The sequence below is a fragment of the Chiloscyllium plagiosum genome, unplaced genomic scaffold, assembly GCF_037043375.1.
Source record: "Chiloscyllium plagiosum isolate Xiang-an unplaced genomic scaffold, Cpla_swu_hap1 HiC_scaffold_14, whole genome shotgun sequence".
NCBI classification, from domain to species: domain Eukaryota; kingdom Metazoa; phylum Chordata; class Chondrichthyes; order Orectolobiformes; family Hemiscylliidae; genus Chiloscyllium; species Chiloscyllium plagiosum.
Window position 1 is genome coordinate 71,591,392 of NW_028270152.1, and position 13,242 is coordinate 71,604,633.

At 40.6% G+C, this 13,242-nt stretch overlaps 1 protein-coding gene across 2 annotated transcripts in view; it reads left to right on the plus strand.

Moving 5' to 3' along the window:
• dnah1 (dynein, axonemal, heavy chain 1) overlaps positions 1-13,242 on the plus strand; it is a 422,195-nt gene that overhangs the window by 39,359 nt on the left and 369,594 nt on the right. For both annotated transcript variants that reach the window (XM_043708503.2, XM_087994517.1), the window contains 2 exons: positions 2,200-2,332; positions 11,585-11,746. In XM_043708503.2, the coding sequence (XP_043564438.2) occupies positions 2,200-2,332; positions 11,585-11,746 (295 nt within the window). The remainder of the gene's footprint in view (positions 1-2,199; positions 2,333-11,584; positions 11,747-13,242) is intronic.

A 13,242-nucleotide genomic window follows, 5' to 3' on the forward strand; every position in this document is an offset into this window, starting at 1 on the left:
TCACCAACTCTCTATCATCTTATAATTCCATCAGCAGTTACCAACTGTATAAAGGAACACATTGATCTGATCACATGACCGAACTTTAAGTCTGGTAATGAATAATTGGTTTGACAGCTGCTGCAGGTGTTTCTTAAGTGCGTTCTGCCTGGCCAATGGCTTTTCACTTTCCTATCTTTATCAGGATTGACTGGTATTCTTAGTAAATGCTTTGCAGAGTGTTGCCAACATGTTTCACTGCCATGACCAGCCTCTACATGCCTTTGACAGAAGAGGGCAACAATCATACCATCCTGATGCAAACTAATGAACATTTATTGATCATTTACACTACTTACACTATTCATAGAGACACATTTTAGAGGGACTACATTAGAACCTCTTCATAGAGCTATAGAGATGTACAGCATGGAAACAGACCCTTCAGTCCAGCCCATCCATGCCGACCAGATATCCCAACCCAATCTAGTCCCACCTGCCTGCACCCAGCCCATATCCCTCCAAACCCTTCCTGTTCATGTAACCATCCAAATGACTTTTAAATGTTGCAATTGTACCAGCCTCCACCAATTCCTCTGGCAGCTCATTCCATAAACATACCACCCTCTGCGTGAAAAGGTTGCCCCTTTAGGTCCCTTTTATATCTGTCCCCTCTCACCGTAAACCTATGCCCTCTAGTTCTGGACTCCCCACCCCAGGGAAAAGACTTTGTTTATTTACTCTATCCACGCCCCTAATAATTTTATAAACCTCTATAGGGTCACCCCTCAATCTCCGATGGTCCAGGGAAAGCAGCCCCAGCCTGTTCAGCCTCTCCCTATTGCTCAATTCCTCCAACCCTAGCAACATCCTTGTAAATCTTTTCGGAACCCTTTCAAGTTTCACAACATCTTTCCGATAGGAAGGAGACCAGAACTGCACGCAATATTCCAACTGTGGACTAACCAATGTCCTGTACAGCTGTAACATGACATCCCAAATCCTGTACTCTTCCTTCAGATTACAGTGATATGATCTGACATCACTGATGATGCACTATAGTGATGAGCAAATTATACCCCTTGTATTATAGGGCAAAGCAGTTGCTAAAAATCACTTGGAAGAAGTCCTGAGGACAGCAAGGACTCAGTGCTTCTTTCAAATGATGTCCAGCTTGTACTAGTTCATCTGTTGGTAAACAGTGATAGGTGATAGTCAGCAGGAGCTTTCCTTGCCTGTTTCCTCTGATGCTATGAAACCTCATGGGTTGAAGAGTCAATGTTATGAACTAAGACAATTCCCTCCTGACTACATGCTACTGAAGCCGCCATCTCTAGTAGGATTGTCTTGCTGGTGAAATACTGATGAAGGAGTCTAGGACTTTGGCAAGCACTAAGCCTCCCTCAGAGCACTTGGCAGAAATGGCGAAAGCCAGTGATGCTCTTAAGGCAAGCAGAGTTCTCTTAACTTCAATTCGACTTCAGAAATATCAATGAGATTCTGATGTCAAAAACCAACTATCCTTCCTTTCCCTTCCAATGTAACTGCTTAGTAATGTTAATGGGCCAGGAAACTAAATTCAGTATACTGGGTAAGATGTCAATCTTGTGCTAGCTGGGAGGGGGGAGTGGGGAGAAATTGATAGTGGGGCAGGGTATGGTTATGGGAAAATTTATTGTAAGTTAAGTATTATTATTACTATTCCTTTACTTGGTTGAGAACTTTATCTCAAAATGGAAGTGTTTGGATTAGGTCATATTATTTGTTCATGAAATATTGTTAGAGTCCAAAGTAGATTAAGTACCTAAATAATGGACAGCATGGTGACTCAGTGGTTAGCACTGCTGCCTCACAGCGCCAGGGACCCAGGTTTGATTCCAGCCTAGGGCAACTGGCTGTGTGGAGTTTGTACATTCTTCCCATGCCTGCGTGGGTTTCCTGCAGGTGCTCTGGTTTCCTCCCACAATTCAAAGATGTGCAGGTTGAGTGAATTGGTAATGCTAAACTGCCCATAGTGTTCAGGGATGTGTAGGGTAGGTGCATTAGATTGGGGTAAGAGTAATAATGTAGGGGACTTGGTCTGGTGGTTTACTCTTCAGAGGGTCGATGTGGACCCATTGGGCTGAATGGCCTGTTTCCACTCTGTAGGGATTCTATTAAATTTCATTGCATCTGTCCAATGTAAGTACATGACTATGATTTTCTGTTGACATGCTGTAGGTGTTTGATGATGAAGAATTTGAATGTCGGACACCAGAAGAATGGTTACAACTTGGCTATGAAGAAAGATCTAATGTTAGGAAACCTATCCCAGGAAAAGCACTGCTACCCAAAGATGACAAGTTGGGACATGGTAAAGAACAACAGAAATAATGCAGTGTAACTAATGTTGTGATTTTGAATGTTATTCTTGTAATTGCTGTAAATTATGTGTTTCTCTGGTCAGTGACTACTTTCAAAAAACATAATTATATCTGCATATGTCATAGACTTAATAGAGGATAAAATAATACATTTGGTTTTCAGCCCATCTATCAGTTTAAACATTCACTCCCTCTACCACTGATGTGCATGGTATATACTGCTGCCGTTCTGCAGGATACACAGCAGTGATTCACCCAGGGTCCTTCAACATCACCTTCCAACCACACAATCTATACCACTTAGAACGTCAAGGGAGGCAAAACATGGAAACTGTGTCACTTGCAGGCTTCCCTTGAAGTTACACGCCAGCCTGACTTGGAATTATCATTGTCACTGAGTCAAAAACCTGCAGCAAAACCCTTTGGAGCAACAGTATGGATATATTTGCACCAGATACACTGCTGTGCTTTGAGGAGTAGTTCACCACCACCTTCTGATTCTCATTTAGGGATGAACAACAAATGCTGGTGTTGCCAGCAATATTCACACACAATGAAAAACGTAAATAATAAGATATAAAGTTATATATAAATTGTGCTGAGTGGGTCACATCAGCCTATTTCTAAATCATTGAAAACTTTTGTCAGGATTTGTCAATGGCAAAATTCATTTTTTTTAATTGATATTTTTATTGAAAATTTAACATTTTTACAAGTTTACAAAAATAAAAAAAATCCCAAGTATAAACATCGATATACAATTAAATCTTAAATAAATAATAACCAAAATTTAACAAAAGAAAAATACCGAGGAAAAAAAACAAAACTCAACTAACTACTAATCTAACCTACAACTAACCAGAGTGTATAATTAAGTCTCTTACATTATTCAAATAAGAGAAAGAAATAAAAAACCGACGGATAACACGGAAATTGGAGAGTGAGATACGTGCTTGGAATGTGTTAATATCAAATGTAACAAAACCCGTATTCGTGCGGGATTCCTCTCCCAAGGGGCCCCGGACCAGCCAGATTCGAATCTCAATTAAATAAAAGCCCTTGTTAGGATGGCCGAAATATCCGAAAGAGGGTTGGAATATAAAAGCACTGTTGTGCTACTGAGACTTTATAAAGCTCTGGTTAGGCCCCATTTGGAGTACTGTGTCCAGTTTTGGTCCCCACACCTCAGGAAGGACATACTGGCACTGGAGCGTGTCCAGCGGAGATTCACACGGATGATCCCTGGAATGGTAGGTCTAACATATGAGGAACGGCTGAGGATCCTGGGATTGTATTCATTGGAGTTTAGAAGATTAAGGGGAGATCTAATTGAAAATTACAAGATAATACATGGCTTGGAGAGGGTGGAAGCTAGGAAATTGTTTCCGTTAGGCGAGGAGACTAGGACCCGTGGACACAGCCTAAGAATTAGAGGGGTTAAATTCAGAACAGAAATGCGGAGACATTCAGAGTGGTGGGCCTGTGGAATTCATTGCCACAGAGTGCAGTGGAGGCTGGGATGCTAAATGTCTTCAAGGCAGAAATTCATAAATTCTTGATGTCACAAGGAATTAAGGGCTACGGGGAGAATGCGGGTAAGTGGAGTTGAAATGCCCATCAGCCATGATTGAATGGCAGAGTGGACTCAATGGGCCGAATGGCCTTACTTCCGCTCCTATGTCTTATGGTCTTATCTGTATTTATATAATTCAAGAAGGGCTGCCACATTTTATGGAATAATTCGGTCTTTTGGTGCACCATATTTGTCAGGAAGTCAAGGGGAATACATTCCATAATTAATCTGTGCCAATTTGAAAGTCTAGGGGGGCCCTCAGCCACCCAGTTTACCAAAATATTTTTCCTTGCACAGAAAGAGAGAATAGAAAATAATCTCTTCCCGTGCATATCCAGGGAGGGTAAGTTCGAAAAGCCCAAAAGGAGAGATACAGGGTCCACTCTAATTTCTGTTCCTAAGGTTTCTGTCAGAGCACTTGCTACCTTAGTCCAATATCTACAGATCTTATGACCGGTCCATAGGCAATATACAAGAGTGCCCACCTCTATTTTACATTTGGGACACATTGGAGATGCTCCTGCCTTAAATTTTGCCAATCGATCTGGTGCTATATGGGCCCTATGAAGTATCTTCAGCTGAATATCCTGAGTTCTGTTGCAGATGGTGATTCTTCTGGCGTTTTCCCAAATGTCATTCCACGTTTCTTTAGAGATTTCTAGTCCCAAATCCTGATCCCATGTTTTTAGCAGATTGTCCATATCTCCCAATACTTCATCAGGTAGTAAATGATAAATAGTACTGACGGAAGATACCTCCATTGGTCGTAGCACTTTACAGTCTCTATTTGAATTTATAAAGACTATCTAGTAACGTAGTTTTCTTCTGTATGTAATCTCAAATTTGGAAGTATCGAAAGAGGTCTCCATTAGGTAATCCGAATTTCTGACGCAGATGTTCAAAAGACATCAGGACCCCTTCTTTAAATAGATCCCCTAAACAAGAGGTACCCCTGGATCTCCAGAGTTTGAAAGTGGCATCTGTAAACACTGGTTGAAATCCCCATGCTCCCACTATCGGAGCATAGGGGGATGTTTTATGTGAGTTGCCCTCGTTTTGCCGCATTATATTCCAAGCCTTAATTGTGTTTAGTATTATAGGGTTTTTACAGTGATCCATAATGATTTTCCTCTTGTCTGAAAATAAAAGGTTAATAAGTGGGTATTTTATTTGAGAAGCCTCGATGTCCAGCCAGATTGATTGTCGGTCAGACAAGACCCAATCAGCTATGTAACTTAATAGGGAACTTAACTGATATTTCCTAAAATCTAGGAAATCCAATCCTCCCCTTGTATGTGGAAGCTGTAGCTTCTTCAGCTTAATGAGGGGCCGTCTATGATTCCAGATAAAGGAACCCAACCAGCCATATAATTTACGTAGTGCCAGCCTCGACAGCATCACCGGAAGCATTCTCATAGGGTATAGGAGACGGGGCAGGACATTCATTTTAATTAGTGCTAATCTACCTAGCCAGGAAATTGGAAGGTCTCCCCATCGCTGGAGATCCTGCCTTATCCTTTCCAGTAAATGCGCAAAGTTAGCCTTGTATAACTGACTAAATACTGGGGTAATAAAAATGCCTAAATATAAGAAACCCTCCAGGTACCACCGAAAGGGAAAGTGGGATCCATCCACTAAGTGGGGTATCATAGCAAGGCCACCCATTGGCATAGCCTCCGATTTTGAGAAATTAATTTTATGGCCTCAGAATGCATTAAATGTATTAATAACTTGGATTAAGCGAGGCACGGACATCAGAGGATTACTGAGGAATAAAAGAACATCATCTGCATAAAGGGTAATTTTATGTTTACCTGTACCAATCCTCGGGGCTGTTATATTTGGGTCAGCCCAAATAGCTTCTGCTAGTGGCTCAATTATTAGCGTAAATAGCAATGGCGAGAGAGGACATCCCTGACGGCAGCCCCTATCCAGACTGAAGCTATCCGAACCTAATCCATTGGTAACCACAACTGCTTTGGGATCACTATACAATGTTGAGACCCATTTGGTAAACTCCTTTCCAACGCCAAACCTTTCCAATGTGTAAAACAAATATGACCATTCAACCCTATCGAATGCCTTTTCCGCGTCTAATGAGACTACTACTGCTGGTATCTTTCCCTGATGGCAGGCTTCAATCATATTCAAAACCCTTCTAACGTTATTGAATGATCTACGGCCCTTAATAAACCCCATCTGATCCTCCTTTATGATATGTGGCAATACCCTTTCTAGCCTCAATGCTAACGTTTTAGAGAGGATTTTAAAATCTACATTTAGCAAGGATATTGGTCTATATGATGTACAATCTTCTGGGTCCTTTCCTTTTTTAAGGATAAGAGAGATATTTGCCCCTTTCAACGAAGGCGGGAGACAGCCCTGACTGTATGAGTAGTTATACATGTCCATAAGTGGACCAGCCAATATTCCTGTAAATTCTTTATAGAATTCAGCTTGAAAACCATCTGGGCCAGGTACCTTACTGCTCTGAAGTTGCCTGATTGCATCAAGTATTTCTTGGATTGTTAGGGGAACATTCAAGACCATTACCTGTTCTGGAGTTAGGTCCAGAAAGGTCAAATTTTTAAAAAATGATTGCATCCTCCTAGTCCTGTCTTCACAATCCTGCGATTTATATAAATCAGAATAAAATTTTCTAAAGATTGTGTTAATCCTTTTATGATCGTGAGTCAAAATACCCGTACTTTCCTTGATAGACGTGATAGTTTGAGGGGCCTTCTTTTTCTTTGCAAGAAATGCTAAGTATCTACCCGGTTTATCGCCAAATCCATATAACCTTTGTTTTGCAAATAATATTTCCCTCTTGGCCGTTTGGGTAAGTGTGGTGTTTAGAGCTGTCCTAAGGGCCATAATCCTTTGCAATTTGATAATAGAAGGTCTATCAGCAAATGCTGTTTCAGCCGCTTTTAAGCGAGCTTCAAGCAGATGCTGTTGTTCTCCCTTTAATTTTTTTCTGGGTCGCTGAGTATGAGATGATCAAACCTCGCGCGTAAGCTTTGATGGTCTCCCACATCATTGATGGGTTCCTAGCCGTACCTAAATTAACTTCTAAAAAAGTTTTAAATTCTTGAGAGAAGTACCTTACAAATTTACTATCTTTCATCAGGAAGGGGTCCATACGCCAATGCCAGGGGGATGTCTCATTGTTCCTCGCATTGATTTCCATATATACAGCAGCGTGATCGGAAATTGCTATGCTGCCTATTTTACAGGATGATATGGAATTTTAAAAAATCGAGGGGGGCAAAAAACATATGGTATGACATTTATGTGGATTGGAGTAAAAAGAAAAATCTCTGCCCTGTGGGTGAAGGCATCTCCATACATCTACTAGTCCTAATTCTTTGTTCAAATCCACCAATTGTCTAGATCTGGGAGATACTCCTGCAGTACTCTTGGGATTTCACTCTATGTATTTCCGGATCCATAATACAATTAAAGTCTCCCCCTATAATTGTATGATGGGCACCGAGAGCCATCAATTTTGAGAAGGCTTCCGTTACAAATTTAAAAGGATGTGCCGGTGGGCAATACAAATTTAAAATCCCATATTCTTCTCCATTTATAAGGGCTTTAATCAGAATATATCGTCCAGATTCATCTTTTATCTGATTTAGAATTTTGAAAGGGAAATTCTTCCGAATAAGAATAATAACTCCCCTGCTTTTTGAGCTAAAAGAAGAAAAAAAGGCCTGATCAAATCCACCCTGTTGTAATTTCAAGTGTTCTTTATCCAATAAGTGTGTCTCCTGTAGGAGAGCTATATCAATCCTTTCTTTCTTAAGGCTTGATAATATTTTCTTCCTTTTGACTGGCGAATTACTCCCCTTGACATTCCAGGTACACCACTTAACCGACTGATCAACCATAATTGTCCGGGCAAATCCGAGACCCCTCGGGAGGGGAAACCCTATCCAGAACATCCCGAGCATAGAGCATATAAAATTCACAAAAATAAAGGCTCTCTAATACACTCGCAACAGTATAATAAAAAACTATTTCTAAATAAAAAAATATAAAACATATTTAAATGGAAATTTTCCCCCTTGTTCCCAGGGGGTATCACTTCCTTTCCATAGGTCCATCGTATCTTCTCCCAACCAGTGCCCCACCCTTGACCCAGGCGCTCCTCAATAGGATGAAGAAAGTTCAAATATACTACAGATCTAGAGTTAACAGTGAGCACCCTACCCCCATACCCCCACCCACACCAACACCTGGATATATTTGGTAATGTTAATACCATGTATAAAAATATATAACAATAAAATTACAACCTCAACAAGTAATAATTAAATATAATAATACAAAATAACAAGGGAAAAAACCCTGCTCCTAGAGACAAAGGTAAAATAGAATAAGGTAACCACCTCCCCCCACCAACATTAACTAGACCCCCTGGCCTATATATATATATAGAATAATAAAAAAAACAAGGGGGGGAGAAAATCGTTAAGTAGAGATCAAATAAATAAATCCCTCTCCCCACCCCCCAAGATAATATTAAACAGTAAGGTTAAAAAAAAGGATGAATATATATAAAAAAAAAGGGAGGGGGATATGTAAACCAGAGTGGGGGAAAGCAAACCAACATCAATTATCTCTTACAATTTATCTAAGAGAGTCCAAAAATTCCTTGGCCTTTTCCGACGATCGAAGTTATACACGGATCTTTCATGGTTAAAGTGTAGCGTCGCTGGGTAGCGCAAGGAGTACTGAATATTTAAGTCCCTTAAACACTCCTTCGCCTCATCGAACGCCTTCCTCTTTCGGACCAGAGCTGGGGAAAAGTCCTGGAATAACATGATCTTGGATCCTTTACAGATCATGGCTTGGGGATCTTTTCCAAGATTTCTAAAGGCTTCTAAGAGCATCTGCCTCTCCTTATAGCTCTGCAGCCGGAACAGGACCAGGCGGGGGCGCTGGTTTGAGCCGGGCCCGCGTATTGCAACCCAGTAGGCCCATTCTACCCTGATCCAGTCTCCAGATCTGGCCTGATCCAGCCTCCAGATTTAAAAGCTGTGGAAGCCACTGTTCAAGGAAGCTTGTAAGCTGGCCTTCCTCTTCCCGTTCGGGAAGGCCCAGCAAACGAATATTTTTTCGACGACCTTGATTCTCGAGGTCGTCAATGTGGTTCTCTAAGGTCTGGACTCGCTGTTCGAGAGTCCGGACTCGATTCACGGCCGATTGTGCTGTAGTTTCGGAGGTCGCAGCCTTTAGCTCCACCCCTCTGACTCGGCGCTCAATTTCCTTAATGTCTCAGTCGTGCTTTTGTGAGTCCCATCGGCTTCGGGATTCTTCAAAAAAGGGGCGATCTTCGCATCCAGTTTGAAGATGATTTCCACAAGGCTCGCCATCGTAGGTAATTCCCCCGGGGCGGCTGCGGACGCCTCTGCTTCAGCTGGAGAGGGTGGGGGAGCGGTTCCTGCTTGCTGAGAGCTGCGGGCTCCCTTCCCTTTAGTCATTTTTACTGGAGATTAAATTGTTTAAATTCAATACTAAACAACTAATTACATTAAGTAAAAGCTATTTTAAATGATTTGATGAGTGTGGTGGGAGTGGGTGACCCACTTTGCCCAAGTCTTGGGAGGAACACTGTAGACTCAGACTTGCTGGGTTGCCGCCATCTTGGATCCCCCCAAAATTCATTTTAAATGTCACAAACTGTATCTGTTGTGATTCTGTGTAATAATGTAAATCAGATGTTAGTGAATTGGAAGCCTGGCTGATCTGACATCCTTCATGCCCACTTTCTTGCCCTTTCCCCATAACCTTTGATTCCCCTACCAATCAATAATCTATCTCAGCCTTAAATATACACAAGGACTCTGCTCCCCCAGCACCTCTCAATATTGTATCGACTTTCATTCTGTGGCGCTTATCTCAGGTCTGCAGATTCAATAGGCTCATGCAGACTTTAGTAAATTTAAGGACTGGTCTGTATGTCAGATTGTGTGCAACCCATGTCCCAGAGAATGTGGTCACATGACACAAAACCTGGCTAACTGGGACTTGAGCTGAACTTGAAATGTGTAGTATGAATTAAAGGAACTCAGTAAAATTGAAGTCGATGGGGATGGGAGAAAAGACTTTAGTACCAGAAGTCATATCTAGGTGTGGCATACTAGCCTTTTAGACCTAAACATATGTATTCAAATAATATACAATTCTAATATTTGCAACCTGTTCTCAGAATTTAATCCTTTTTACCTTAGCACAAATTCACTAGAATTATACGATATCTCTGATAAGGATATAAGAACACAGGAATAGGATTACAATGGACTGTATGACACCTTCAGCCTACTTCGCCATTCAATATGACCATGATTAATCTTCTGCCTCAACTCCATTTTCCTACCCTATTCCTTTGTCCCTTGATTCCCCAAGAGATCATAAACCTGTCTCAGATTTAACGATGGAGCATCTACAACCTTGTGGTGTATAAATCTGAGATTCATGACCTTCTAAGTGAACAAGTGTCCTTGTCTCGGTCCTAAATAATCAATTATGTCAGGCTAAGTGGATGCTTGTGTTCTAAACTCCTCAGCCAAGGTAAATGTCAACATTTTGCATTTTTCTTATTCAGTTTCTCATCATAAGACAATCCTTTCATCTCAGGACATAAGCTATTAAACCTATGTTCCATCAGCTCGATGGCAAGCATATCCTTATGTAAATTTAGACACAAAAACTGTGCACAATTCAGTAAGGGGAAAAGATAGTCTAATGGTAGCATCATGAGCCTATTTGTCTAGAGACCAAGATAATATTCTTGGGACCTGGGTTTGAGCACCACCATGGCAGATGGTAGAATTTGAATTCAGTTAAAATCATATAACTACTGCCAAGTGTTGGAAAATCCCATTTGATTCACAAAACTAGAAACTACAATCCTTACCTGGTCTGGCCTAAATGTGACTCCAGATTTACTACAATTTTGTTGACTCTTAACAGCTCTGGATGGATTATAAATGCTGGCCTATGCAGTGACACCCTATGAATGAATAAAAATAAAACTGTCATCAAATCCCTGTATTCTTGTAATTTATGATCTTTAATCTTGTAATTTGCAATAAAGGTCAATATGCTTTTTGCATTGTTCAGTGCTTCCTGTTTTCATGTTAACATTCTGTGCTGCTTGCACAGGCACACTTAAGTCTCTCTAGACATTAACATTTAAAAGTTTCAAGTTATTTAAAAGATTCTGATTTTCCATTCCTACTACCAATGTGCACTAGTGCTCATTTCCATATCAGAAATGTACTGTCGACCACATTGGATTGGATTTCTCCACTGGCTTCCAGCCTAAAAAATAGGTAATTCAAATATTCAATGGATAATTCAGTTATTCAAGTAAAGGTCCTCTGTTCATGAAGTATCTTTTTCTGGAATTGGATTGTCTCAGTAGCTGATCCAACACATCAAAGATTCACCCAGTAATTCATGTTGCTAACAGGCTACAATGATCTGCCATTAGTCTTGTGAGATAATTGGAGAATGGCCAAATAATTAATTTTTAGGGTCTGAGATGTAAAATAAACTACAAATGCAGACAAGAATAAACTGTTCAAGCCCTCTTTAGCTAACCACTAGCTGTGATATGCCAAGTACTATTTTTTAATAAATTTTTTTAACTCTTCAGATGATCCCAAAAGTGACTCACTTGGCTACAGGTGGTATTCTGTTGGAGTTTTGGACTATGACAAGGAAAAGAAGCTCTATCTGGTGCAAAAAGCAAATAGTTATGGTTTAATTCGAGACGAAAAGAATCAAACAGTTATAAATGGTGGCATTACTGAAACAGGTACGTGCTTTCTAGATATACAATCTATTATGCCTAATGTTTTTACACTGTAGGGAATCTCATCAACTCCAGCTAAAAGCTGATAACAACATCTGAATCTGCCTGTCTGAAAAACTCAAAATTTTCTCAAAATAACATCTATAATTTAAATAACAAGAAATGTCTATCCTGTACTGGGTAAATAAGTAACTAGTGTAACAAGAAATTTGGATCTGATTTCATGTTTAACCAACTGGAGCCCAAATCCTTTAAATCTGCTTTGTACTCTTTCTTGTATGATCACCTCCTTCTGAATGCACATCTGCAAGGAAAGTATGGCAACTGATAGTTCCTTTCACAGCAAATGTTGTATGATGTACTATTTTATTGCAATTAGAGGTTTTAAAAGTTGTAATTTATTCTAATTTAATGACGGGTAACAAAGAATTATCATCTGGCTGCAATAATGATCTTTTATCAATTTTCAAGCAGCTAACAAACCACTTTGTAAGTTCAAATTTCACACAGAGATGATGCAGGCATTGGGAAGAAAGAACACATTTCATTCTACACCAGGCTATGTGAAACATTCCATGACATAGAGTCATATAGTATGGAAACAGATCCTTCTGTCCAACTCGTCCATGCTGACCAGTCAACCCAATCTGACCAAGTCCATTTGCCAGCATTTGGCCCATATCCCTCTACATCATTCCTATTCATATACCCATCCAGATGCCTTTTAAATATTGTAATTGTATACACCTCCACTGCTTCCTCTGAAAGCTGGAATACATGCACCACCCTTGGCGTGAAAAAATTGCCCCTCAGCTCCTTTTTAAATTTTTCCCCCGTCACCTTAAACCTATGTCCTCTCGGTTTGGACTCCCCCATCCTAGGAAAAATATCTTGGCTGTTCCTTATCCATGCCCTTCATGATTTTATAAACCTCAATAAGGTCACCCCTCAGTCTTGATGCTGCAGGGAATAAAGCCCTAGCTTATTCAGCCTCTCCCTATAACTCAAATCCTCCAATCTCAGCAACAGTCTTGCAAATCTCTTCTTCTCTCAAACCTTCTCACGTTTAACAACATCCTTCCTATAGAAGGGCGATCAGAATTGTCCATGGTATTTAAAAGTGGCCTCACCAATGTCCTGTACATCTGCAACAAGACGTCCCAACTCCTATACTCAATGTTTTGACCAATGAAGGCAATGGTGCCAAATGCCTCATTCACCACCCTGTCTACCTGCGATTACATTTTCAAGATACTAAGCAACCGCACCCCTAGGTCTCTTTGTTTGGCAACACACTCCAGGACCTACCATTAAGTCATACACTAGTTTGCCTTACCAAAATGCAACATCACACATTTATCAAAATTAAACTCTATCTGCCACTCCTCGGCCTGTTGGCCCATCTGATCAAGGTCCCATTTACTCTGAGATAATCTCCTTCACTGTCCAGCACACCACACATTGTGGTGTCATTTGCAAACTTACTAACCATTACTCCT